The sequence below is a fragment of the Carettochelys insculpta genome, chromosome 23 (assembly GCF_033958435.1).
Source record: "Carettochelys insculpta isolate YL-2023 chromosome 23, ASM3395843v1, whole genome shotgun sequence".
Taxonomy (NCBI): Eukaryota; Metazoa; Chordata; order Testudines; family Carettochelyidae; genus Carettochelys; species Carettochelys insculpta.
In genome coordinates, this window is record NC_134159.1 from 281,751 (window position 1) to 305,201 (window position 23,451).

At 46.5% G+C, this 23,451-nt stretch overlaps 1 protein-coding gene across 15 annotated transcripts in view; it reads right to left on the minus strand.

Annotated features, from left to right (window-relative positions):
• EIF4G3 (eukaryotic translation initiation factor 4 gamma 3) overlaps window positions 1-23,451 on the minus strand; it is a 505,170-nt gene that overhangs the window by 51,315 nt on the left and 430,404 nt on the right. For all 15 annotated transcript variants that reach the window (XM_074976024.1, XM_074976018.1, XM_074976023.1 and 12 more), the window contains 3 exons: window positions 13,846-14,018; window positions 8,745-8,870; window positions 5,641-5,722 (listed from right to left, as the gene is read on the minus strand). In XM_074976024.1, coding sequence (XP_074832125.1) covers window positions 5,641-5,722; window positions 8,745-8,870; window positions 13,846-14,018 — 381 coding nt within the window. The remainder of the gene's footprint in view (window positions 1-5,640; window positions 5,723-8,744; window positions 8,871-13,845; window positions 14,019-23,451) is intronic.

The following is a 23,451-nucleotide window of genomic DNA, read 5'->3' on the forward strand; positions in this document are numbered from 1 at the left end:
AAATAAAGTTTTAAATAAATGATAAGCTTATATACTGAAACTACCAAGGTGTGTGGACAGCCAACTGAGAAAATGCATAAAAGAGCTTTAGAAGTTACATGTTGAATATGTTGAATATGTATCACTCCTTGTAAAGACAGGTGAAAAGACAGTTACTTGTTCGTAAGTGGTCCTTCTTGCCTGAAACTCTGACAGTGTGGAAGGAGGGTGGGAGGTGGACTAGACAGGAACAACACATCTAGAAGAACCCCAGTTCTGAACAGGTTACTTTCTTTTCTTCTGCCAGTTGTTGCTCATATCCATTCCATAACAGGTGACTACAAGCAGTATTCTTGGCAAACGGGAGGAGCTGAAGGCTATATCAACTTTAGCACAGCTCTACTGAACCTACCACTGTCTCTGGACTGCCAGGTGATGGCAGAATGGGACATAAAAATGTGGACTGAAGACTGTATTGTGGCCTTGCAGGTTTCATGGATTGGCACATGTTCCACAAAGACAACACTGAGGCTTGGGCTCTAACTGACTGAGCTTGAACAATGTACAGTGGGCGTGCAGGGGACGCTCCTGAGCTTGCAACAGGTCTGGATAGATGATGGGATCACTTGGAAAGCGGCTGAGCAGACATTGCCAGGCCCTTCCTTCTTTCTGTGATGGCCATAAAGAACAGCATCGATTTGTGCAAAGCCTTAGTGATGTTCACCTGCTTTTCTGCTATCCTACAAGGCTTAAGGCAGAAGACGGGAAGGAGTATGTCGTGATTAACATGAAAGGCAGAGAGGACTTTTGATAAAAAGGCTGGGTGTGGCTGCATATGTTTTTGTACAACACTATGTATGGGGATTCCGAGGTCACAGTTCGGATTCCTGAAACTCATCTTGTTGAAGTTGCTGCTATCAGGAATGCCACCTTCCTGGACAGATGGGACTTGGAGCCGAAACCAAGGAACTCAAAGGGAGGTCCAGTGAGCTGGGATAGGACTAGGTCAGGCATATCTAATAGTTGGTCTGCAGGCCAGAATCCAGCCCGCAGAGCATTTTTATCTGCAGGGCCAGATTCCATGGGGATGGCTGCTGCAGCGCTCTAGTGGCTGGGGTGCAGAGCTGCCACCGGCACCAGGGACAGAGCCCAGTCTGGGGCGTGGGGCCAGTGATGGCGCCCCAGCAGCCAGAGCAAGGAGCCACCACTGGCCCTGGGGAGCAGAACTCTGCCTGGGGTGAGGAGCTGGCAGCAGACCACTGGTGGCCAGAGCACAGAGCTGGTAGCAGGGAGTTTTGAGGCTGCAAGCAGGGTAAGCCTGGGGGTGGGCAGGGGACAGTTTGGGGCAATGGGGGCGGTATAAGGCTGGGGCAGCTGGGGCTGAGGAGGGTTTAAGGCTGGGGGATGGAGGCAGTTTGGGGCTTTGGGGTGTTGTATGCTGGGGGCGGTTTGGGGCTGTGGGCGGTGGTCTAAGGCTGGAGGTGGCATAGGGCTGTGGGGTGGTTTGGAGCTATTTTGTGTTTGGTCCCCTGGAACATGTAAAAAATTGCCATGTGGCCCTGGATGAAAAAAGGCTGGACATCCCTGGAGAAGGTTGAGGTACTGTTGTAGGATGGTGTTCTGAAACTGGGGATAGAGCCTCTCAAGGCCATGCAGGAATCTCATAGTCATGTCATGGCAGAAGACCATCTGCCATGTATTGGCATGTGAAAAGTGGAGATGGCAGCAAGGTAATCTTGGTTCCTAAGTTGCAATAAGTAGTCGAGGATGGCCTGAACTGGGGCAAGGCCTGTCAAGATATCGTGCTCTGATGCCCAAAAGAACCACCTTGTCCATTCCACATGATATGTTAGGTATGTAGACTGCCTCCTGCTGCCAAGAAGGACCTGCTGGACCTCCTCCAAGTAGGTATGCTCTTCCTCATTTAACAATGGAGCATCCATCCTGAAAGTTGGAGGGATGCAAGATTGGGATGCATAAGCCAACATTTATTCTTTAACAGTAGGACCAGGCAATTTGGGAAGAGCTTAGATGGGTAGAGCACCATGCTCATGAGCATGCTGAACCAATTCTAGTGGGTCCATACCACAGTGAACAGAATCACTTGAGTCTTGTATTGTTTGATCCAATACAAGATCTGACTGCTGAGAAGAATAAGCGGGAATGAGTACAGCAGGTTTTAGGACCATGGCAGGAGAAAGGATTCAATGGAAGCTCCTTCCCAGCCCCCTTCAGCCCCTGCAAGCAAAACTTCTGGTATTTTTTTTTTGTTTTGCTCAGTGATGAATAGTACTTCTAGGAGATAGCAGGCCTCCACACAGATGTCATGAATGATGCAGCTGTCCTAGAGGTGTAGCATAGAGCCAAACAGCACGCTTCTACCTGCCTGCTGATGAAGATGATGAAGGTTGTGTTATCCATGAGGACCCTTGCCACTCTGCCTGACATATGCAGCAGGAAGAACTTGTGGATCAAACAAACCACCTTGAATTATTTAACATTTATGTGGCACCACACCTCCTCTGGGGTGTGCATTTTCTGGGGCCAGATTGCCAAGCTGAGCTCCCTAGCCAAGATCTGATGTGTCCAACCTTAGCTCAAAAGAGGAAGTGGGGGCACTGAATACAACTGCCTCCAGAAGGTTGTCTGGAAGCGTCCACCACTGCAGGATATTAAGTAGTTGCAGGGGAATCATGACCACTTTGTCCAATTGGTGCCAAGACTGGGAGTAAGCCAAGGACAGCCACTGCTGGAGCTGTGTATGTACATGCTGTGATGTGGGCTGGCAGATGGAAGCAGACTCTGGCCATAGTCCGGGGAAATTTGGACACCCCTCCTCTGCGGTTCATCAGGGCCTGGAATCTGTCTAGGGGCAGGAAAGCCCTTACACAAGTCAAGTCAAGCACTGGCCCGATGAATTCTATCTTCTGAACTAGTACTAACATGGACTATTTTCTTATTCACTAAGGGTGCATCTACACTAGGAACTAATGTTGAAGTTAATTTCAAAGTTATGAATGACATTGAAGTAGTCAGCAGAAAGTCTACACACATTTTCCCTCACTTCAAAGTCAACTTTGAAGTAGAGAGCCCAACTTTGAAGTCCTTACTCCATTCTGGGAATGGAGTAGTGCCCTACTTTGAAGTTTAAATTCAAAGTAGGGTGTGTGTAGACGCTCAGCTTCAAAGTTGACTGCTCCATGAACCCCATGATCTTAAGCATAATGTGGTAGTCCTGAAATCCATGTTACGTTGAATCTGTCTGTTCAGCAAAAAAGCATGTCAATCGAACAAGAGGTCCTGGAGAGACTGCTGCACTTTGAAGAACAGACAGGAGAAGAGAAAACAGGATGCCAGGTGCATAGTAATGGCAGATACCATCGTGCAAGTAGCCAAGCCTGCTGCATCAGAAGCAACTTGCAAGGCTGCTGTGGATAGCACTATTCCCACTTCAAGGAGGCCTTGAACTCCTTTCTAGAACCCTCTGGGAATGTTTCTTCAAACCTAGTCATTGCCTGCCACAGGTTGAAGTTGTAGCAGCCAAAGAGGGCTTGGTGATTAGCCACCAGCAACTGTAAACTGACAGAGGAATAAACCCTTTGACCAAAAGAGTCCAGCCCTCTTGGAGTTTTCGTCCTTGGGTGCTGTTCCCAGTTTCCATTGCCTCTCCTTTTGGTTGACCACCTCTGCCATCAGGGAGTTTGGAACAGGGTGGGAGTAGAGGTAGTTGTGGTCTTTGGCCAGGACAAAATACTTCCTCCCAGCCCTTTTGAAGATGGGCAGGAGGGAGGACGGGTTCTGCCACAAAGCTGTGGTGGTCTTTTGGACCCTGTCATGTGCGGGCAAGATCATCCAGGCTGGTGCCGGGGAGCTCAACACATCAAAGACCATGTGCATGGGCTCCATGAGGGCCTTTGCCTGGAGCCCTGGGGGCTTGCAGCAGCATCTCATGCAACAGCTGAAGTCGATGCTGGTGCTGCCAAAACTGTCTCCTCTTCTTAAGTGGCGAACTGTTGGCTTGCCAGGGTGCATTAGCTCAGTGCTGGGTCTTTCTTAGGAGCCTGCACTGGGCAAGAAAGTGGAGCCAACTTGTGGTTGAAGGCCACTCTATGATCCCTGAAATCAGGTGTTCTGGCTGGGTGTGTTGAGTGAACCCTCCACAGGTTCCAAGAAAACCAGGGCATCAGCCATTGCCCTTGTGGGCATCCCTGATGAGGCAGCATCTCAGAAGGAGGCAGTTCCACTGGTGCTGGAACTTGGCCCAGAAGCAGGGACTTCTACTTGAGGTCAGACTTCCAGGCATCTCCCTTGGTATCCTAGAACCTGCAACCTCCACATGTCTGGTGTATGGCAAGAGGTGCAGGCTCAAGAGGATGGCTTGAGAGCGGCCACTGGGAATGCAATGCCCACACTGGGCCCAACATGAGCTTGCCCTTGGACTGTAACACTGCCTATGCTGCTGCAGCCAGCACCAACAACGTTGGGATATCCTGGTACTGCCTGAAAGGCCCCATGGTGCAGGTGACTCCTCCATGTACTGGAAACCTTCATTGCTACTTGGTGTCACCAGAGTGGGACAGGAAAGGCTTGGCCAGTCTACCTGAGCTGGTCCCTGCATCCCTGAGGGGCCAACATGCTGCCTACCATGAGCAGAAAATGGAAAAGAGGAACAGAGCCACCGTAACAGAGGCACCAATGGAGTGCCCCACAGTGAGTTCACAGTGTTGAAGGCTGCATCCAACCTGATCTCCAGTTCCGAGGAAGCAGAGACTCTACAAGAAGCATCTTGAGGCAAATGTCTTTTTTTTTTTTGACTCCAAAGCTTGAATGACTTGCAAATGTGGCACTTGTCACTAATGTGCTCTTCATCCAAGCACCACAGGCTGCTGTTACATGGTCATTAACCAGCATAGGAGCTTGCACTCTAAACATGGCTTAAAACCTGGAGACCATGTCAACTAACTAGGCTAACGCCAACCACTAACACTAATGAGAAGATGACCTACACGAAGATAACTGCCTTCGCAGTAAGAAATAAAGCAATCCAGATAACAGTAGTTCTGGCAGCAAGAGGGAACTGAGGGTGACAAGAGCAGCACCCCTTACACTACACCATGGAGGCACCACTTCAAGAGTCACTCGGGCTGCTCTGCTACTGGCAGTACTGAGGGGAAAACTTCAGGCAGTGGTGTACGTGAAGAACACACAAACCTACTGTGGAATGGACTTGAGCAAACACGAAGAATCTCAAGAGACTGCAGGTTTAATTTGGATAAACACCCAGAAGTCTGAATGGCCATCTGAAGCTTATTCAAACTCCCAGAACCTCTCAGGTCCAGAAGCATATGCTCGTCTCTGAGATTGCCAGCAGTTCTTGTTTCTGATCAACCCAGAAACACCTTGAGCATGATTCCCTTTTGGCACGCCAGCTTCTGGATGAAGCCAGGTGCAGAGGTACCGCAAAAGGGAAAAGTGATAAGAAAATTATAACCCAACTTTTTGGAACTTTATGAGGCTTGGTTTGAAATTTGCAGGGAGGAAAGGTAAGCTTCTTATATTATTTGCACAGGTCCACCTATCTCTAAATGCTGGGAATATTGTTTTTATGAATGATCATTTACTCTCTGCACCCAAAGCAATTTATAAGTCATGCATACTTACCATTTGTTTGCATAGGAGGTGCAGTATTTCAGAAAGCAAGACCCCAGCTCTTCCCACAGGAAGTAAAGGTTTGCTAAATTCTCTGGAATAGAACAGAACGGAACTTTTATCATAATCTTTTATTGTCTCAGCAAATTACACTGTTGTGAAAAGCGGATCTTGATTCAGAGCAAGAGGGAAGTGGAGATCAAGCTGATACAAAACACTACACAGATTTAACTTCTGCTTTGCATATGGGACCTCATCTTGCTCCCACTGAAGTTAGTATTAAAGCTCTGATCAACTTCACTAATGCAGAACTGGGCCCATACTAGTGCAAAACTTAGGAAGATTGGTCTTAAACACCAGCCACAGCAGAAACAGTTAAAACACCTCTAATACCATAAATTTATATGGGGCAAATCTACTCACTTTTGGGATGAGGATTTGGCCTACAGGATGTTATAGATTGGGTCTAGATTTTAAAGGTATCCATATCTTTGATTTCAATGGAAGTTAGATGCCTAAGAACCTTTAAAAACCTATCTGTAAGCTCTCTGGAGCAGAGAATTGTCACTTTTAGAGATTAGTACAGTGCTACAATAACAGGGCCCAAACCTGGTTGGCCAACTGCAATAGACATGTAATTAAAAGTGATAATGATAAAAATACAGTATTGGACTAATTTTGGAAAATGGTTTCCATTTTTGCAAATGTAGTTTTGTGCTCCTGGTTAATAGCTATCAGATACATATCTACATGGTACTTAATTCTAGGTAAGATTATCATAGAAAAAATTGTTTTCTTCAGAAAACGAACACAGACTGCACATCCCCTGGCAGATCAGGGTCTGAATGTTTCCCTAAGTGATTCTGGGCCTACAACTTTACCTTGTTTTAAATTAGCTAGAAAAAAAACCTGGGGCTGAAAAGGATTGGTAGATAATATTAAAACAAAAAGTAAAAAACAGACTACACTACAGCAAGCTCCCATGCCACCAGTGCTTCTATGTCAATGTAGATTTGATTTCTGTAACATCGCTCACCAGGTCTCTCACAGATTTTACAGGCTACTTTCCTCAGATCCCACTGAGGAATACACTAAGCAACTACACCATCTGCTCAGGACACTCCCTACACAAGCACAAGAACAGATTTATACCAACACACCTCTAGAGCCCCATCTGGGGCTATTCTACCTACTACCCAAGATCCACAAACCTGGAAATCCCGGACGTCCCATCATCTCGGGCATTGGCACTCTCATTGAAGGACTGTCTGGTTATGTGGACTCTCTCCTCAGACCCTATGCCACCAGCACTCCCAGCTATCTCCGAGACACCACTGACTTCCTGAGAAAACTGAAATACATTGATGACCTACCAGAAAACACTATCCTAGCCACCATGGATGTAGAGGCTCTCTGTACCAACATCCCACACAAAGATGGAATAAATGGTGTCCAGAACAGTATCCCTGATGATGCTACAGCACATCTGATGGCTGAGCTCTGTAACTTTATCCTCACACACAACTATTTCAGATTTGGCAATGATATATACCTTCAAATCAGCAGCACAGCTATGGGTACCCACACGGCCCCTCAATATGCCAATATTTTCATGGCTGACCTGGAACAGCGCTTCCTTAGCTCTCGTCCACTAACACCCCATCTCTGCTTATGCTACATTGATGACATCTTCATCATCTGGACCCATGGGAAGGAGACTCTGGCGGAATTCCACCGGGACTTCAACAACTTTCACCCCAACATCAACCTCAGCCTGGAACAGTCCACACAGGAGATCCACTTCCTGGATACCACGGTGCTAATACATGATGGCCACATCAATAGCACCCTGTACCGTAAACCCACTGACCGCTACGCCTACCTTCATGTCTCCAGCTTCCATCCCAGACACACCACACGATCCATTGTCTACAGCCAAGCACTAAGATATAACCGCATTTGCTCCAACCCCTCCGACAGAGACAAACACCTACAGGATCTCTACCAAGCATTCTTGAAACTGCAATACCCACCTGAGGAAGTGAAAAAACAGATCAACAGAGCCAGACGTGTGCCACGAAGCCTCTTACTACAGGACAAGCCCAAGAGAGAAACCAGCAGAACACCACTAGCCATCACCTACAGTCCTCACCTAAAACCTCTACAGCGCATCATCAGGGATTTACAACCCATCCTGGACAATGACGCCTCCCCACTTTCACAGGCCTTGGGAGGCAGACCAGTCCTTGCTCACAGACAACCTGCCAACCTGAAGCAAATCCTAACCAGCAACTATACACAGCACCACAGTCACTCTAACTCAGGGACCCATCCATGCAACAAACCTCGTTGCCAGCTCTGACCACATATCTACACCAGCAACACCATTACAGGACCTAACCAGATCAGCCACACCATCGTGGGTTCATTCAGCTGCACATCTACCAATATAATTTATGCCATCATGTGCCAGCAATGCCCCTCTGCTATATACATTGGACAAACTGGACAGTCTCTACGTAAAAGAATAAACGCACACAAATCAGATATCAGAAATGGCAATATACAAAAACCCATAGGAGAGCACTTCAATCTCCCAGGCCACACAGTAGTAGACTTAAAAGTAGATATCCTACAGCAAAAAAATTTCAGGACCAGACTCCAAAGAGAAATTGCTGAGCTACAATTCATCTGCAAATTCGACGCCCTCAGCTCAGGCTTAAACAAAGACTGTGAATGGCTGGCTAAATACAAAAGCAGCTTCCCCTCCCTTGGTGTTCACACCTCTAGATCAACTGCTGGTAGTAAGCCTCACCCTTCCTGACTGAGCTACCCTTGTTATCCCCAGCCTTGCTCTGGCTTATTCATACCTGGTCCTGCAGATTTCCATGACCAGAATCTGATGAATTGAGTCTGTGCTCACGAGAGCGCATACTCAAAAATTTTCTGTTAGTCTATAAGGTGCCACAGGACCCTTCGTTGCTGTTACAGGTCTCTCACTGACTCTCATATTATGCCTGTCCAGACAACTGACAGAAGCAATGTTGCCTGGATGTTCCAACATAATCATGATAGTTTAGGCATGACAGTCACTGAACAAATAAAGCACTGCTTACGTTATAAGTTCTCTCAAAGAGATTCCTCCTCCTTTCAACATGGGGGCCACCAATTCAGCTAGATACAACCAAATATGTGGTATATCAATGGCCATATCATCTGCTAGCTCCAAGGTGTCTGAAAACCTTTGAAAGAAAGGAGAAACTCCAAATATTAAATCCAATTCCAAACAATGATTTTTTTCTGCCAAATACATCCACCCTGTAGTAAATACTTTTGATTCATATTTAAAAAGCCCAGTGGCACGTCATCCAATCTTCTCCATATTGTTTTGCTGTATATTTACCTCTTGGAAATGCTGAAGCACAGAAGTATTTGCAAAAGGATATTCCCTCCACATAACTGGAGTGTCACAGAAGGTGGTAGTCAAAACACACAGGAAAACAATTTTTAAAACTCCCATTACCCATTAATGAGGAGCTCATTAAGAGTGATGAAATCTATAAGAATAAAAAGTGTTTTCTTCTTTAAATACAAAACCTCTACCAGAATCTTACATGTGGGAGGACATAGAAAATATAAGATTTTCAATGTAACAATGTTTAAGTCCGGTGTGATCCATTAAGTGTCTATAACATAACACAAGAAATTAGACATAAACTGGAAAGTAGCCCCCCTGTCGCTTTCGGGATTAGGAAATAATGGGAATAAAATCCCTGATCCCGGAGTTCCTGGGGAACTTCCTCTATAGCCCCCTTTTGTAGGAGGGCCCCTACCTCCTGCCTGAGAACTGTCTTGTGAGAGGGGTCCCTGAAGAGGGACAGGGAAGTGGGGTGGGAAGGGGGTAAGAAGAAAATTGGATAGCACATCCCTTTTCTACCATACGGAGGACCCACTGGTCCGACGTTATGCTGCACCTTGCATGCTAGAATGGGGGTAGGCAGGATGACAATAAATACTGAGCTGGAACTGTGGGGGTGGCCGGTGTGTTGCTCCCGACTGCCCCATCAAAACTGGTGTTTAGACCCCAGTGGGGGTTTCTGGTGGCTCTGGTCCTGTGTGTGGAGACCCTGATGTCTCTTATTATGGTAACCCCTTCTCCTGTTCCCATCCCATACTTGTTGTGGGAACTGTCTGAACTGGGGCCTCAGGGTAAAATGTCTTCTCTGGATCACTGATGTATATAGACCCAGTGAGCATAGCGTGGTCCGTGAGTCCTTCATACTATGAAACCTCTTGTCAGTTTTTTTCCAAAAATAGGGAGGGACCCTCAAAAGGGACGTCCTGAATGGACTGTGCACCTCCTGTGAGAGTCGTGAGACCTGAAGCCATGCCCCCACTTCTCATTGCTATACCCGAGGCCATGACCCTGGTGACTGCATCAGCTGCATCTAGGGCAGCCTGTAGTGCTGCTCTGTATATCAATCTCTGCTCCTCCACCAGGGCCCTGAATTCTGACTTGGTGTCTGGCAAGAGCAGTTCAGCGAAGTGGTCCATGGAGCTGGTCATATTGTCACATACCTGCTAACCATGGCTTGCTGGTTAGCAATTCTCAGATGGAGGCCACCTGAAAAATAAACTTTCCTAGCATACAGGTCTAATCTTTTGGCCTGTTTGTTTTTCGGGGAGGGCCCCTGGACCCCCTGCCTCTCCCTGTTGTTCACAGCATCCATGACAAGGGAGTCAGGGGGAGTCAGGGTGAACAGATGTTCATTTTCCTGGGTTGGGACAAAATACCGGCACTCATTTTTCCTAGCCATGGGCAAGGCTGAGGCCAGGGTCTGCTACACTGTCTTCGCTTTAAAGGCAATTGTCTTTATAATGGGCAGTGCCACCCTGGATGGTCTAGATGTTGAAAGGATATTTGTAACAGGGTCTATTTTGTCCCTGACCTCTTCCGCCTGCACCTCCAGACTCTGGGCCACCCTCCTCAACAGCTGCTGGTATGCTCCTCTATCCTCCAGTATTGGGAGTGCAGAGGATCCAGTTAGTGTCACATCTGGGGAGGACGAGGACGAGGGCATGGCCCTCCAAGCCCACCAGTGTGGGGGGGGGTGTGTGTTCTGGCACTTGCATTTGAGTCTGCGGCACCGTGGTTTGCGTGCCGTGCTCGGTGCCTGGAGTGAAGGGCCCCCTAGTGGTCTCTGGTACGGTGCCATGAAGACAGGGCCACTCTGCACCTGGGACAGCACCAGTTCTGTCAGTGCCGGAGCCCACTGCACCACAGTCCCCGGTGCCTGCAGGGGCGGTGACCATGCTTGGGTCACCTCTGACTGCACTGGTGTCGATGCCAACAATTCCACTTGCTCTCTCGGGAGGGCCCCCAAAGCAGCAGTTGGTGCCGATCATGGCACCTGAAGAGTGCCAGGAGCCCTGAACAGCAGTCCTGCATCCTGCCCCTGTGCCTCGTGGATCGCCCACGGGGTCCAGAAGGGCCATTGTGGGGCACCTTGTGGGGGGCCTTTGCCATGCCCCCTCTAAGGGGCATCAGGAGCGGTGTCAATGCCCACTGCATCGAGATGACCTCATACTCCCACTCCGAGCTAAGCTGGAGTAAAACAAGTCTGACTCTGACACGGACCCTGATACTGGTGACCATGGTGGTGCTGAGGGTCCCATAGCTCCCGCTGGTTCTTGCGTGCTCTGCACCGTCTGTGTGGCACCGAGGGAGGTGACTGTTTGCTGGGGTCTCACCGGCATCAGGAACCGTACTGGGGTCCCTAGAGCCTGACCAGGTGCCTGGAACTGGGGTGATGAAGGCTCCTGGTGCAGCATCTGTAGCGGCATCGTAATTTGCAGGAGGCCTTGCGCGGTGCTAAAGGCCTCTGGTGTCGAGGGCAGCCTGGGCGAGCGCGGGCTCCCGCCTTGTGCTGGAGTCGATGCCCGCACTTCATGACCCCAGTTGTGGTGCAACTTGGCAGACTCCCCCGAAGCTTGCCTTCACCTCCTTCTTTCTTGGGATCGACCCTGGTCCCGTCTTTTTGCGAGGCACCTAGGACTGGCTCTTATGGTGCCGGAAGGCACTAGGCGCCGAGTCCTGCTCTCAATGCCGGGAACTTTCTGACGGCACTGACGGTGCTGGAGCACTCTGCACCACGGCGCTCTGAGTTCCTGCCTGGGAAATGTCTGGGTGCAAGGCTGATTCCATTAGTAGAACCTTCAGCCCTTGAGCTCTATCATTTAAAGTCCTAGGCTTGAAGGCCTTGCAAATAGAGCAGTGCTCCCGGAGGTGCGCCTCACCGAGGCAACTGAAACACACCTTATGCGGGTCACTCTTGGGCATTCGTTTGCCACATTTTGAACAGTTTTTAAACCCTGGGGAGCCAGGCATCCCCTGGTGCCGAGGCACTGAGGGTGGTTAAAGACCCACCTTGGCTTACTAGGTGCTAAGAAGAGCTATTTACCTATGAAAGATAACTATCTAAACTATTTACAACTAATTAAAACAATAAAGGCTACCAGCGAACACTCAACAATGAGGGAACTCCAGCAACCCACAGCGTGGCAAGAAGGAACTGAGTGGGGGTGCGGGGTGGACGGTGCAGATATGGGCGGCCATACGGGCACCACTCCAGGGGGCACTGCACTGACCTAGGCTACTGGCTAGGTCAAAAAGCTTCCGACAACTGGGCATGCTCTCGGCGCATACCCAAATTGGAATGCACATGAGCAATCACTCAAAGAAGAACCGTAATTTACAGTGTCACAGGTGTTTGGATCCCATGATATTAGAGAGCCAGGATAGGTGAGGTAATATTTTTACTTGACCAACATCTGTTGGTGAAAGAGACAAGCTTTTAAGATGTACAGAGTTCTTCTTCTGGTCCAAAGACCAAACTCAGTGGCTAGGTCTACACTAGGGGAAAACTTAGAAATGGCCATGCTAATGGCCAAATCAGAGAATACTAATGAGGCGCTGAAATGAATATTTGAAAGTGCCGTGTTTTGCTCAAGTGCAGCTTATCTACATGGCGGTCCTTTTCTAAAGGACTCTGCAAATGTCAAAATCCTCTTATTCCTATCAGCGTAGACGTAGCCAGTGTGAATAATCTTCAATCTGTAAATTGCTGCATTTACACACACAATTTAAACACTTGAGTATGTATTTCCTTCCCCAGTTCACATGGAACAACAGGTTTTAATTATGTATTATAAAGCCTATTATATTAGCTTTGTGTTTTGGTGACACCAATTGTTTCCAAAGTGAATGTTCATCTTGTCCAACAACAGGCCGAATGGAAAAGTGCAGTTTCCACACATTGTACTTGTGAGACCAAATGTTTCTACTTTATCTGGCATCCACTAGTCATAGACGCAAAAAGATCTTTCAAGTCAATTGATAAACCCAGGTTATGCGAAGCTTTTGCATGCGGTATTAGATTTTTTTCCATGTCAAAACTGAACGTCAGTGATGGGCTTGCTGATGCTATCATCACTTAACTGTGTGATATGGCAACCTTGTTAACAAAAGCACCATGAATTGGCTACAAATACTGAAATTTAATACATGAAAACATAATTACTTTTGTTATAATTAGAGCATACTTTCTTAGTTATTCCTGGTTTAATCGTTACATTACGAGCCCTGGGGTGGACTGGCTACCTTAGGGGACTATTATTGAGACACATGGTTCATTTTACTTTCATGTAACAGGTTCAGATCTAGTTTAAGTCAATGTGGTCTGGATGTCATTACCATCTGACAATCTGACCACCTGTTCAATGACCAATGAGATAATCTACCTTCAACTCCTCAAGGACAGAAACATAACTGAATCTGGCTCCATACTACCCTTTTTGTAAGTTGGTCCCTATAAATCAGTGCTGAGTCACTCACAGTACGTACTGCATGAATGAAGCCTGTTTTGTCATTGCAAGAACTACCTCCATTCTGTGGCTAGATGGAAGACTTTAGTTTAAAAAGCTGCAAATATGGCACCTTTCACGAGCATTAATTTTATTTTAATATTGATTTAACACACTCCTTACCCCAACTGGCAAATATAAATCCTCTTTCACAAAGGATACTTGTAAGCTACTACGGCTCTCACAGGAAGCTGGGAAGGAGGTACCCCTCAACACAAGGAGTATGTTTTTTTCAAATTAAAACAAAAAGAAGCTAGAAATCAAATTGAAGTCTTTGTGTGGCAGAATACCAACCCCTTAAAGAAGTCTTCTTTGCTTAGCTTTTCCGATTGCACCAACTGATACAGTAACTGGCCCATGTGATCCCTGGTGATCTGACTCCTTTCAAGAGTAGACTCTACTCCTACATGCACAAAAATGGGCAGCAGACTTTGTGCATTCAACTCTTCCACGCATTGCATTGCTTCCTGTTCAAACAACACAAAAGATCATTTATTTGAATTCTGGGAAATTTTAAGATATGCGAGGCAGGAGAAAGTTCTTCACTAAAAGAAAGTGCATGACACAGTTCTTCTGGCTGTAGACATTCTATTGACACACTTTTGTCATGCAGGGAAATAAAAGGTGAAGGTGAATAATTAACGTTGCCTCAAGACATCCCTGAGGATGAGAACGCTGTATAAGTTAAAAAAAACATAAAGCATTAAATTTTTACACAGATCAAAATGACCACAGTTAAAGTTAACAGAATTTATAAATACTCATGCTTTTGGCAATATGCTGATAATTGACAGGTGCTATGGGCATAGTACTCCATTACTGTCCCACAGAAAGTTTCTCACTTCTTCCTCTAAAACACTGTTCCAGGTCAAAAAAAAACAAAACAAAAAACCCCAACAACAACAACAAAAAACCAAGCAGTCCAGTGGGACCTTAGAGGCTAGCAAATTTATCACATCATGAGCTTTCTACTTCTTCAGATGAAAAATGGAGAGGAAAAGCAGAATCCATGGTTATTCTGCCTGGTACAGAAGGAGGCAGTGGAGTGGGGAAGAGGGAAGCAGAGGGAAGGTGGAGGTTGAGGCAGTTTTGAGGTCACCTGTCACTTTTAAATCCTTTTTTGAATATTCAGGGAGACTGAAGTGTTCCCCTACCAATTTAATCTCTTTAACACTTTAATCAGGTTTTCAATCATGTTTAAATACCTTAATCTCCCTGGATATTCAACAACGACTTTAAAAGTAGCCATTCTTCTACAAATGAATTTTACTACAAGTTTATAATTTCTCCAGCTTTGATTCCAGGAATGAGAAACGTTCTACTTAACTTGCTTGTCCTGCAGGTACCCTTTTTGTAAGTTGTCCCTAGAAATTAATGTTGAGTCACTCGCAGTGCATACAGCATGAGTGAAACCTGTTTTGTCATTGCAAGAACTGCCTCCCTTTTGTGGGGAGATGGTCCTGCTTGTAACAGGTAACCCACCCCTCCCTCCCCACCCCCACTATATAAACCCTGGATTCTATTTTTCCTTTCATTTTTTCATATGAAGAAGTGGATTTTATCCATGAAAACTCATTACCTAAAACATTTGTTCATCTCCAAGGTGCCACAGGACTGCTTGTTATTTGTGAAGCTGCACACTTACATGGCTACCCCTCTGAGGCTATGCTCCAGGTCATTGAAAGGTTATGGAGTAGATGGAATTCTGGTCCGAACTCATGTCACAACTTCTATGTTATAAAAAGATGCCACTTAATGAAACAAAAATTATATAGAACTATACATATGGCTCAAAATAAAGATGACCAATTTCAAGGAGGCACACTTTAACAACTCAGGGAGCTGGTAGATAAGGTTCCATGGGAAACAAGACTAAGAGGAAAAACAATTGAAGACAATTGGCAGTTTTTCAAAGAAATGGATTCATTTGGGATTTTGATCCCTCCTAGGGGATAACTTCCCAGGTACTGTGCCCTAGACCTGCACCTGTCCAGAGCTGTGCTTAATCAGTGCCTGTGTTACTCTGCAGAGGGGTCAGAATTCCAACTTTGTGCCTTGCCTGCGAGACCAAAGGATCTGGCTCAGCAGGACAGGATGGTGGGAAGCACCAGAGTGCAAGAATGTAAGTGTCAGTGGCCTGATCAGCACACCAAGGAACATCCCAAGGGGTCCTCTGTGACTGCACCCTGTCACAGACACGATAACAGCTTTCAAATATTTAAAAAGGCTCTTACAAGAAGGGAGATAAATTATTCTCCTTAATTCCTGATGACAGAATAAGAAGCAATGGGATTAAATTGTAGCAAGGGAGGTTTAGGTTGGACATCAGATAATATTTTCTAACTGTCAGGGTAGTGAAGCACTGGGATAAATTGGCAAGGGAAGCTGCGGAACCTCCATTATGGGAGATTTTTAAGAGCAGATTAGAGAAACAGCTGTCAGGAATGGTCTAGATCACAGGTTGGCAACCGATGGCTCCGAGCACTGCCACCACTGGCTCCGCGTGTGGCTCTGGAGGCTGATGCTGCTTAAAAAGAATGTTTTTGTTTGTTTGTTTAAATGGCAGCAGCCTCTGGAGCCACTGAGCAGTCAGCTGCAGCAGTGTGGAAGACGACAGGGCAGGAAGCCCTGGAAGAGGAAGTCAGCAGGACAGGTAGCCATTCCACGTTGGGGGAAATCAGCCTGCAGGAGAGCTGGGGGAAGGGGCGGCCAAGCCTGCCCTGTGGGAGCTGTGTGCAGAAGGAGGCGGCAGCGGGAGGGGAGAGCAGCAGAGGAAAAGTGGAGGCTGAGGCAGGTAAATCCTGGGGCTAAAGGCCTTAAACCTTAGGTGGGTGGCAGAATTTGGGCTGAAGGGGTTAAACCTGGGGTTGGGATGGTGATTTGGGGCTGAGAGGGGTTAAACTGGCAGTGGGGGGTGGTTTGTGTGATGGGGAATAAAGCTTGGGAATAAGGGGGCAGATTTGGGTGTTGATCCTGGTAAAGCCTGGACATGGGGGTAACAAATTTCTAACTGATACGAATAATTGTGTGTGTGCTGTTCTTAACATAAGGGTGACAAAAATTCAGTTTGACGTTATTTATTAAGGACTGTCTCATAGTCACACGCATTGTGGCTCTGGAAGTATTGATTTTATAAGTGAATTTGAAAAAATGGGTCTTCTCACTATTTTGGTTACACACCCCTGCTCCAGAGAGTATGTGGTCCTGCTATGAGTGCAGGGGACTAAATTTGATAATATCTCCAGATTCCTTACATTTCTAGTGTTCTGTGATTGATATTAGGGAAATGAAAGATACCCACATTTTACAAAACACACAAATACAACACTATGAAGAATGGTCAGAGAGAAATACAGTAATACCATACTTCTAATAACTGCACTATCAGCAGCCAAGAACATCTTCAACTGAATGTTTAAGTCACACACAGTAGACCTCAGTGGTCCCTTTATGACTCAAAACATTTAAATGCCTTTCATCTGGGATCATATTCTCTGTAGTCAGAAAGCCCCGGATGACTGTCTGGACTTTCTAGGTGGCTATTTTCCACAGGCCATAGGGTCTAAGGCACTCCTATGTTTCATATTGAAGCCTTAGTTTTAAATCAGGTGTATGCTATCGCCTGACAGAAAGCTGGCATTCTCAGGCAAAAAATCTTCAACAACAGAATGTGATGAGATGAGCTGGAATTTATATGCAAATTTGATACCAGGAACCAAGTACTGAATAGACACCTGGAATGGTACTCATAGTACAACTCCCATTCAAGTTTTTCCCACTTCTCATCTCTGTTAGAGAGGAATCATCACCACTCTAATTTATTTAGCACTGATGTCCCAGTGTCTGTATCCTTTCCATTTCATAGAAATCTAGAGCTGGAAGGGAACCTCAGGAAGTCATCGAGTCCAACCCCCTGCTTCAAGAAGAATCATCCCCAACTAAGCCATCCCAGCCAGGACCTTGTCTAGCCAGGACTTAAAAACCTCTAGGAATTGAGATTCCATCCCACTCTAGGCAACGCATTCCAGTGCTTCACCACTCTCCTGGTGAAGTAGTGTTTCCTAATATCCAACCTACTCCTCTCCTTCTGAAACTTTCATTTCTCCTTGTTCTGCTGTCTATCACTCCTGAGAAGTTTCTCTCCATGCTCTTTAGAACACCCCTTCAAGAAGTTGAAGGCTGCTATTAAATAACCCCTCAGTCTTCTCTTCTGCAAACTAAACAAGCCCAAATCCCTCAGCCTCTCCTCTTAGGTCATGTGCTCCAGCCCCTTAATCGTTTTTGTTGCCCTCCACTGAACCTGCTCCAGCACATCCCCATCCTTTCTATACTAGGGGGCCCAAAACCGGACACAATGTTCCAGATGTGGCCTCATCAGAGCCAAACAGAGGTGAACAACACCTTCTCTAGATCTCCTCCAAATGCTCCTCCTGATGCACCCCAATATGCTGTTAGCCTTCTTGGCTACTAGGACACACAGGCCGTGTCTGCACGTACCCCAAACTTCGAAATGGCCACGCAAATGGCCATTTTGAACTTTACTAATGAAGCGCTGAAATGCATATTCTGCGCTTCATTAGCATGCGGGCTGCCGCGGCACTTCGAAATTGACGCGCCTTGCCACCGCGCGGTGTGTCCAGACGGGGCTCCTTTTCAAAAGGACCCCACCTACTTCGAAGTCCCTCCATGAGTTCATGGGAATAAGGGGACTTCGAAGTAGGCGGGGTCCTTTCGAAAAGGAGCCCTGTCTGGACGCGCCGCGCAGCGGCAAGGCGCGTCAATTTCGAAGTGCCGCAGCAGCCCACATGCTAATGAAGCGCTGAATATGCATTTCAGCGCTTCATTAGTAAACTTCAAAATGGCCATTTGCATGGCCATTTCGAAGTTTGGGGCACGTGTAGACATAGCCACAGTTGACTCAAATCCAGCCTGTCATCCACTATAATCCCTAGGTCCCTTTCCACTGTACTGCTGCTTAGCCAATTGGTCCCCAGACTATGACAATGTTTGGGCTTCTTCCATCTCAAGTGCAGGACTCTACACTTCTCCTTGTTGAACCGCATCAGATTTCTTTTGGCCCAATCCTCCAGTTTATCCAGGTCCCTCTGGATCCTAGCTCTACACTCCAACTTCTCTATGTCTCCCCCTAGCTTGGTGTCATCTGCAAACTTGCTGAGGGTGCAGTCCAATCCCTCATCCAGGTCATTTTTGAAGGTGTCGAATAACACCAGTGCCAGAAACGAGCCTTGGGGCACTCCACTTGAAACCAAATGACATTAAGATATTGAGACGTTGACCACTACCCATTGGGCCTGACCGTTGAGCCAACTTTCTATTCCTCTTGTAGTCCATGTGTCCAATCCATAGTTCCTTAATTTATGGACAAAAATGTTGTGGGAGACTGTTATCAAAAGCTTCGCTGAGGTCAAGGTATATCACATCCACTGACATGCCCTTGTCCACAAAGCCTGTTACCTCATTATAGAAGCTAATCAATTGGTCAGGCATGACCTGCCTTTGGTGAATCCATGTTGACTACTTTTGATCACTTTCCCCCCTTCCAAGTGCTCCAGAATGGATTCCTTGATGATCCCATCCATTTTTCCCAGGGACTGAGGTAAGGCTGACCGATCTATACCTACCTGGATTGTCCTTCTTTTGGCCACAGCATTTGTTTTCTTCCAATTGTCCAGAATCGATCCTGATTTCCAAAAGTCTTCAAAGATAATGGCCAAAGGCTCAGCAATGATGTCTGGCGATTCCCTCAGTACTCTTGGGTGCATTAAATCTAGACCCATGGATTTGCGTACATCTAGTTTTTCTAAGTAGCTCTTAACTCGCTCCTTCTCCACCGAGGGCTTCCCTCCACCTTCCCATACTGTATTGTGCAGCACCATGGTACGGGATCTGTCCTTGCCTGTGAAGACTGAGGCAAAAAAACATTGAGTACTTCTTCAGCTTTTCCCACACCATCTGTCACTAGGTTACCTCTTCCATTCAGTAAAGGCTCCACACCTTCCCTGACAACTCTCTTATTCTTAACATGCCTGTAGAAACCCGTCTTGTTACCCTTCACATCCCTTGCCAGCTGGAGTTCCAACTGTGCTTTCGCTTTCCTGATTACTGCCTGGCAATCTTGAGCCATATATTTATACTCTGCCTTAGTTAACTGTCCACTTCTTCAGTTCTTATATGCATTCTTTTTTAATTTTAATCTGACCAAAGATGTCCCTGTTAAACCAGCTGGTTGCCTACCATATTTGCGTTTCTTACTAGGCAGGGGGATGGTTTGTTCCTGTGCCTCCAGTATGACTTCTTTAAAATACCGCCAGTTCTCTTCAACTCGTTTCCCCTTCATCTTTGTTTCCCAAGGGATCCTGCCCATCAGTTCTCTCAGGGAGCTGAAGTCCAATTTTTTGAAATCAGGTGCCTGTACTTACTGCTCACCTTTCTTGCTTTTCTCAGGATCCTGAAATCTACCATCTTGCGATTGCTGCAGCCCAGGATGCCACCCACTACTATTTCTCCTACTAGCACTTCCCTGTTTGTGAGCAGCAGATCAAGTTGTGCACGGCCCCGATCAGTTCCATCAGCACTTGAAGTTATCCCCTACATTCTCCAAAAACTTCCTGCATTGTCTGTGTGCTGCTGTATTGTTCACCCAACAAATGTTTGGATAATTGAAGTCTCCCATGAGAACTGAGGCCTGTGATTTGGAAGCTTTTCTTAGCTTTCTGAAGAAATCCTCATCTACCTCATTTCCCTGATCTGGCGGTCTATAGCAGATACCAACCACAACATCACCTCTGTTGCTCCTGCTTCTAAGCTTAACCCAAAGACACTCAACTAGCTTTTCTCCCTCTTTATACTGGAGCTCTGAGCAATCATACTGCTTCCTCACATAGAACACAACTCCTCCTCCTTTTCTCCCGTCTGTCCTTCCTGAACAGTTTATACCTTTCCATGACTGTGCTCCAGTTATGTGAATTATCCCACTAAGTTTCCATTATTTCAAACACCTCATAATTCTCTGACTGTGCCAGGGCCTCTAATTCTTCCTGTTTTTTTCCCAGGCTTCTTGCCTTTGTGTAAAAGCAACTTAAAGAAGTGGCTGATTGTCCCCCTTTCTCCTCTTCACCCAGGAATCCTACTTTGTTGTTCCCTACTTCTTCCTCACTTACCTCAGGGCTTGTGTCACCATCCCCTGATGGATCTAGTTTAAAGCCCTCCTCACTAGGTTTGCAAGCCTGCCCATGAAAATGCTCTTTTCTCTCTTTGTTAGATGCATTCCATCTCCGGCTAGCAATCCTTGTTCACGAAACAGAATCCCAGGGTCGAAGAAACTAAATCCTTCTCAGTGACATCACCTATGCAATCACACACTTACCTCAGTGATTCAACGATCCCTACCTGGACCCCTTCCTTCCACAGGAAGGATGGTTGAGAACACCACTTGTGCTCCATATTCCTTGAGCTTTCTTCCCAGGGTTACACAATCCACAGTGATCTTGTCAAGGTCACTCTTGGCTGTATCATTAATTCCTACATGGAGAAGTAGGCAGGGATAATCGTCTGCAGGTTTGATGCTTTTGGGAAGAGAGACTGTAATATACTGGATTCTAGCTCCCACTAAGGAGCAAATCTGCTGGGATTCTAGATCTGGACGGCAGATGGATGACTCCATCCCTCTTAGGAGGGAGTCCCCGACCACCACCACCCGTCTTCTTCTTTTAGGGGTGGTGGTCATAGAACTCCCATCCCTAGGACTGCATATCCCATGCCTTTCCATCCGTGGGGTCTCCTGATCCATTCCCTGTTAGGTATCTGCCTCAGCTATCTCCAATGTATCACCTGTGCAGAGAGGCTGAAAGTGGTTGCTCAACTCCACTGGAATTGGAGAGACATGAATTGGTTTTCTTCTCCTGGAGGTAACACGCTTCCAGTTCTCTTCCTTGTTTTGAACAGCCGGCTGTTCCTGCATTACGAAACGATGTTTTCTATCCAGAAAGTCTTAACCTTCTCTGATGGACCTGAGGGTTGATATTTGCACCTCAAGTCCTGTAGCCTTCTCTTCCAAAATGGCAACCAGCTTGCACCTGGAACATACAAAATTCTTTCTATTGTCCAGGAGGAAGACAAACATGGCACGTACCATGCAGGACACAACAGCAGAGCTCTCAGTAGACATGTCACCATCCATTTTTCTCCTTTCTTCAGAGAGTTTCTGTTTTAGTTTTTTTTCTCCTCAGAAACTGACAAAGTGAGTTATATCTCACCAAAGCTTATGCCCTAATACCCTAATAGATTTGTTAGTCTTTAAAGTGCAATGTACAGTGAAGAATAACTGACACTGTCAGCTACCCAGCATCTGCCCCACTGTGGGCCACATGGCTGGGGACAGTAGAGCAGAGGTGGCTACTGGCTGCCTGGGTGGGGCTGGCTACTGTAGGGCCAGCCACTGGCTGCTGCAGGGTCAGCTGCATTTGTTTAATGACACAATTTTGTTTGACACAAAACTAGGGGGAGAGGTAGATTTGTTGGAGGGTAGAGAGAGAATCCAGAGGGACCTGGATAAATTGGAGGACTGGGCCAAAAGAAATCTGATGCGGTTCAATAAGGAAAAGTGTAGAGTCCTGCACGTGGGACGGAAGAATCCCAAGCATTGTTACAGGCCGGGGACCGACTGGCTCAGCAGGAGTATGATGGTAAGGGACCCTAGGGGTTATGGTGGATGAAAGGCTGGATATGAGTAAACAGTGTGCCCTTGTAGCCAAGAAGGCTAACACCATACTAGGGTGCATTAGGAGGAGCATTTCAAGCAGATCTAGAGAAGTAGTTATTCCTCTTTATTCGGCACTGGTGAGGCCACATCTGGAATATTGTGTCCAGTTTTGTGCCCCCCAGTATAAAAAGGATGTGGATTTGCTGGAGCAGTTAAGTGAAGGGCAACAAAAATGATTAAGGGACTGGAGCACAAGACCTATGAGGATAGGCTGAGGTATTTGGGCTTGTTTAGTTTACAGAAGAGAAGACTTAGAGGTGATTTAATAGCTGCCTTCAACTTCCTGAAGGGGAGCTCTAAAAAGGAGGGTGAGAAACTGTTCTCAGTGGTGTCAGATGTCAGAACAAGGAGTAATGGTCTGAAGTTACAGAGGGAGAGGTGTAGGTTAGATATTAGGAAAAACTACTTCACCAGGCGGGTGGTGAAGCATTGGAATGCATTGCCTAGAGAGGTGGTGGATTCTCCATCCCTCGAGGTTTTTAAGTCCTGGCTGGACAAGGTCCTGGCTGGGATGACTTAGTGGAGGTTGATCATGCTTGAAGCAGGGGGCTGGACTAGAGGACCTCCTGAGGTCCCTTCCAGCCCTGTGATTCTGTGATTCTGCTGGGGTTGGCTACCCCACTGATGCTGGCTGCCAAAGGGCTACCATAGCCTGCTTGACTATTTGGAAAATTTGATTATCCAGCAACCCCTGTTCCTCAGGGTTGGTGAACAGTTAAGCTTTTACTGTACTCATTGTTTTTTGACCCCTCCAGGGTAATCATGTCACTAAGGGTTTTTTAGGATTCACTGCTGACTTCATGGCCACATTTCTAGCTGTTATTGAGACAAAGCTAAATGATAGCTTTAATCTGATTGCAAAGGAAGTACCATGGTTAAACACCTGAAGAGCCAGGCTTTTTCTACTGAAATGTACCATATCAGAACTCTGCTAAGATTGTAGGCACACAACAATGGTTGGAGTGCATACTACATTTCAAGAATGCTAGAGCTAAAAATCATAAAACAAAACCCATAATAGTCAACCTAAAATGTCTAACCCTTAAAAAATGCAGTTATGATTGCAATTCTCAAGCACCCAAGCTACATTTAACTCAGTCTCTGTAGAAATAACATCA